The sequence below is a fragment of the Phalaenopsis equestris genome, unplaced genomic scaffold (assembly GCF_001263595.1).
Source record: "Phalaenopsis equestris unplaced genomic scaffold, ASM126359v1 Scaffold000002, whole genome shotgun sequence".
Taxonomy (NCBI): Eukaryota; Viridiplantae; Streptophyta; class Magnoliopsida; order Asparagales; family Orchidaceae; genus Phalaenopsis; species Phalaenopsis equestris.
The window spans coordinates 65,566,738-65,572,357 of record NW_018164444.1 but is presented as its reverse complement, the minus strand read 5'-3'; the positions used below and the strand labels follow the sequence as shown (position 1 = coordinate 65,572,357).

The 5,620-nt window shown below is 37.3% G+C and overlaps 1 protein-coding gene across 1 annotated transcript in view; it reads left to right on the top strand.

The window, feature by feature from the left end:
* LOC110028786 (transketolase, chloroplastic-like) overlaps positions 1 to 2,225 on the top strand; it is an 11,395-nt gene extending 9,170 nt beyond the window's left edge. The window contains exons 4-7 of the mRNA XM_020730777.1: positions 182 to 464; positions 538 to 686; positions 761 to 914; positions 1,013 to 2,225. Of these exons, the coding sequence (XP_020586436.1) occupies positions 182 to 464; positions 538 to 686; positions 761 to 914; positions 1,013 to 1,969 (1,543 nt within the window). The 3' untranslated portion in view covers positions 1,970 to 2,225. The remainder of the gene's footprint in view (positions 1 to 181; positions 465 to 537; positions 687 to 760; positions 915 to 1,012) is intronic.
* Positions 2,226 to 5,620: the final 3,395 nt, after the last annotated feature.

Below are 5,620 nucleotides of genomic sequence, written 5' to 3'. Positions count from 1 at the left end.
GGAAAGATCCTCAATCTGACAATATTTTTTTTGATCTCATGTTTCTTTCATCTAGCTTCTTGGTTTCTGAAAATGTCATTTTTCTCTCTTTTATTTATGCTTTATTCTTTATTGTGATTTAAAGGCATGTGAGTTCAAATACTTGAATATTGATAACTTCTATTGCTTTCTCTTATTTTAGATATGTTATTCTTGGTGATGGTTGCCAAATGGAGGGCATTTCCAATGAAGCATGTTCTCTTGCTGGGCACTGGGGCCTTGGAAAACTCATAGCTTTCTATGATGATAACCACATTTCCATTGATGGGAACACTGAGATAACCTTCACTGAAGATGTGAGCGCCCGCTTTGAGGCTCTCGGCTGGCACACTATTTGGGTGAAGAACGGAAACACCGGCTACGACGAAATTCGAGCCTCTGTCAAGGAAGCCAAGGTTGCCAAAGACAAACCCACATTGATTAAGGTCTGCCATTTTCTTGCTCTTTTGTGCTTGTATTCTCTCCTTTCAGTCTCGTTGAATTTCGTACATTTTGCAGGTTACGACAACCATTGGTTATGGCTCACCAAACAAGGCAAACTCATACAGTGTTCATGCAAGTGCTTTAGGTGCAAAGGAAGTTGACGCAACCAGGCAGAACCTTGGCTGGCCCTATGAACCTTTCCATGTGCCTGAGGATGTCAAAAGGTCTAAAGACTTCACACTGCCTTTCTTATCTTTCTTATCATCTGAAATCTTTTTCATGGGAAGAACCTTTTCAGCCATTGGAGCCGCCATATCTCACAAGGTGCTTCTCTTGAAGCAGAATGGAATGCCAAATTTGCAGAATACGAGAAAAAGTACAACGAGGAAGCAGCGGAACTGAAAGCCATCATCTTTGGAGAACTTCCTTTAGGATGGGAGAAAGTACTCCCGGTATGGAAATCTTCCAGTTTATTATTATCATTTCTTTATTTGCTTAGTTCATGAAAAACATCAAAAGTATGGCCTTTTTATTGATTTTTCGCATTAAGAGTTACACCCCTGAGAGCAGCGCCCACACTACTCGGAATGTCTCTCAGCATTGCCTTAACGCACTTGCGACGATCCTCCCTGGTTTCATTGGAGGTAGTGCTGATCTCTCAAGCTGCAACATGACTTTGTTGAAAAGCTTCGGGGACTTTCAGAAATCCACTCCGGAGGAGAGAAATCTGCGTTTTGGTGTTAGAGAACACGGAATGGGCGCCATTTGCAATGGCATTAAACTCCACAGCCCTGGCCTCTTCCCTTACTGTGCAACTTTCTTCGTCTTCACGGACTACATGAGAGGTTCGATAAGGATATCAGCCCTATCTCAAGCTGGAGTCATCTATGTCATGACTCATGATTCCCTTGGTCTTGGTGAAGACGGTCCGACGCATCAGTCCATCGAACATTTAATGAGCTTCCGAGCAATGCCCAACATTTTAATGCTCAGGCCAGCCGATGGGAACGAGACTGCTGGAGCTTACAGGATTGCGGTTCTTAACAAGAAGAGACCATCAATCCTCGCCCTGTCCAGGCAGAAGCTTCCTCAGCTCGCAGGGACTTCCATTGAAAAAGTTGAGAAGGGAGGGTACATCGTCTCTGACAACTCGTCTGACAACAGGCCAAATATCATTCTTATAGGAACTGGTTCTGAGTTGGAAATCGCAGCCAAAGCTGCCGATGAGCTGAGGAAGGAGGGGAAGACGGTTCGAGTTGTGTCGCTTGTTTCATGGGAGTTATTTGATGAACAGTCCAATGAGTACAAGGAGAGTGTCTTCCCTGAAGACGTCACTGCTAGAATTAGCATCGAGGCTGGAGCGACGCTTGGCTGGCAGAAATTCGTCGGCTGGAAAGGGAAGGCAATCGGCATCGACCGGTTTGGTGCTAGTGCTCCGGCGGGGAGACTATACAAGGAGTTCGGTTTGACGACGGAAGCTGTCCTTGCGGCAGCGAGGAGTTTATAAACTATGCATTGTTTTGAAGCTTCTTCTCTGCAAGGTGGTTCTGATCACTCTGAGCTCTAATGGAGATTTTAGATACAGATGGGAGAGCAGTTCAGGTTGAGATAAAGTTTGGTGATTGTTATTGTACATTTTTCTCTTGTATTTCATTGTATCTGAATGTTGGATCAAACTGAACTTCCGCTTGAGTCTCACTTGTGTGTTCTAAATCTTGTACAGAAGAAATTTTAAAATGCCCGTAATGAGGTTGTGATTGAAATTGCTAATAAACTAGTTTTTATCTCACAAGTTGAAATTACTCTGTACTGATCAGAAAGATAAAAAACAGCAAACTAATCATTTCTTTTGAAAGTTTTTCAGTTGAAAGCTGCAGTGGAGGGAGTTTCAGACTATTGATAGCTATAGTTTCTTCCATTGCTGCATATTCTAGTAAAAATCAAAATTATAGAGTTGTAAAATCTCATATGTTTGCGCCTCAAGCCTCCAAGTCTCCAACAGAGATTGATGAGTGTATTTCTTTTAATATTCACATTAAGAGCTAATAGAACTAATCAACAGAACATAAATTGCCATAGTATGCCATCCTTGTAGGCATTAGGATTAATGTTCATGCATCGCAGTCGTCGCTTACTGGAACGCTGCTATATATACCCAGTTAATTTGTTGAGTAAATGACAAAACTGTTAATTTTATACATATCGGATCGAATTATAAATAAAAATGAACCGATTAAATCCTATATAAACCAAAAACAAGGTAAATTATAATATAATTTGACTAATTGAAAGCTAATATAATATAGGCTAATATAAATCTTAGTTAAGTATATCTTAAGTTCAATTAAAATATACTAAAACTTCGTCAAAAACATCACAATAGACAACTTGAATTGGCCCGCACTTTAATTAAATCTATGAATTAATTTTAATAAAATTAAGAAAATTATTATTTCAAGTTTTAATCTAAATTAACTATAGTTAACTTATATTTATTTAACAAAATATCAATATAATATTATAATAATTACAATTTTACAAATAAGATTAAACTTGCATAGATTAATTTTTTACTTTTTTTTATATTGTAATAATAATATTATAAATGATAAATAAATAAATAGTTGAATTATTAAATTTAATATAGAAAAAAATTTATCTAATTTAAAATAATATTTATTATTCTGCAATTAATAGATAATAAACTATAAATAAATAAAAACTAAATAACATTAATTATCATAAATAAAATCTTTAACAAAAAACAAACAAATAAAATTTAAAAATGACAAATTTCACCAACCATCTCTCTCCCCTATGTGTCAAACCGAAGGGAGAAGAAAATCTAGGAGGGAAAGACACTAGTAAAAGGGAAAATATTTTTTAAAAGAAATCAGACTGACATGACTCGAGTTCTTTTTAAAAAATCATGATGAAACAACACAATTTAGCTCTCACCTTTTTTCCATGTATAATTTAAAAATATTATTAGGGATTGATGCATATCTGAAGGTCTGCGTCGGTAAAGTAATTATTTAGTATCTTAATGTTGTGTGAAACTTTAGCACACACTCAAATAATAAAAGAGATGTAGAAGGAGATATCTCAACTTTTTAAATGAAAAATGTTAGAAAGAGAAAAAATTAACAGGGTCTAGCCATGTTGAAATACCATCATGAATTGTGAGTGCACAAGTCCACTCTTGCTCTCAATTAGGGAAGATGAAGTTATAAAGTTGATTATTGTAAATGTGCAACAATAATTCATTAATAATGGTCATAGTTTAGTTGTAATGAATTTAGTTCTCATTGATAGTAGGCTGCAAGGGTTGTAGTTAGTTGTTATGGAGGTAGTAGGTCATGAATGTTGTATATGGTGTTTGTAGCACTATCATGTCGTACAGGTCGTAGTTTAAATTCATGGTAGTAGTTCATTATTTGGGCCACAGATAGTTGCTTTAGGAGCATCGGTTAGCTACATAGGTTGTGGTAGGAAGTTGTAGGAGTTGTGAGCCATGTAGGTCATAGTTGGTCACATAGTCTGTAGTGGTAAGATGTGATAACGTTCGTAATGTGCAACAATAAGATTCGAGAGTTGCACGACCTCTGGACCGCGTATGTTGTAGATAGTCATGTAAGTCATAATGGTGAATTGTGATAACGTTTGTAAAATGCAAAGGCTGGAGTTGGGAGTTACATGAGTTGTGGATCATATAGTCCGTAGTTGGTCGCATAGGTCATAGTTGTGAGTTATGATGGCATATGTAAGTTATAGAGGTCTGAGCCAAGAGTTACACGAGTTGTGGATCACATAGAACATGGTTAGTCATGTAGTTTGTAATGATGAGATCTGATGATGTTTGTAAGCCTTAGAGGTCATAGTCGAGATTTGCAGTAGTTGTAGACCAAGTATGTTACAATTGATCACATATGTCATAGTGGTAAGCTGTGAGGATGTATATTGGCTACAAGGGCCAGAGTCGAGAGCTACACAAACTGTTAACCATAATGACCCTAGTGATGAGCTGGAAGGAAAGGGCTTCAAGTGTTCAGAGAAAGCAATCGTCTTCGAGTTGCATTGTTACACTAGTTTCAAAATGCATCGTTGCTCGTATGTAGAGTGCATTGTTACACCATCATCGGGGTGTGTCATTGCACCATATTCAGAGTGCATTGGTACACTGACATCGGGGTATAGTATTGCACCATATGTGAGGTGCATTTTTTTTGTATAATGCCTCGTTAATCAATAATGGTTGGAGCTCTGCATCACACATCGTGATTCAACAAGAGGTTTCATTACAACGAGTTATGGGCGATTGATAGTGGCTAACTGTGATAAGTGGGCAGTTGTTGGTGGTGGTCTACAACTATATAAATGAGATGTATTCGTCAAATCTGTGGTGCAAAAGCGATGTTGTCTTTCTGCTTCTCCTCAAAGCTTTGATCTTCTTCAGTCATGTTCTCCCCCCTTTCATGAGAGAAGTGAGTTTTTATTTATAGGGTCTGCTAGAGGTCTATTTGAAAATAAAGAAGGAATCTTGACTACCCCATCAGACAACTCGGAGAGGTTCTCTTAATCTGATGGCGTTTCATGAACATATGAGTGCTTTAATGATGTCACAATTTAGCAATCTTTTGCTCATTAGATTTTTCATGTCGAGACACTCAATTTGATTGTATGGTTGTCAAATTAGGATATTTTTGACCTTCCAATTATGTTCTGAAGTCTTTCAAAAGTAATTTAAAGGCTTGATCTGGGCTTGATTTTACTTAGATTGGATCAATTTTGATACCGTCGGTCCATCAAGTCGAGTTGAACAGTTTGGTTCTGAGTTTACTGAAATCAAATTTCAGGATGAGTTTCAATCAATGTGTGAACATTTCTTTCTAAAATATTTTCTTGAGATTCATGCATTTGTTGATGAATTTTAATATATATTTATATGGTATATTTTATTTATGTGAGGTCATGAGTTCAAATCACTTGGTCTTGAAATAATTTTATTTTATTTTTCTTTCGAAGGCGGATGTCGCTGAGTTGGCAGGACTCCACCTTCCTTCGAAAGGGGCAACATGACAAAGGGACACCTTTTTTTCTGGAGATCTTGTTGATTGTATGCTAACAGGTCAGGGAACTCCATCTTCTTCCTCTGGAA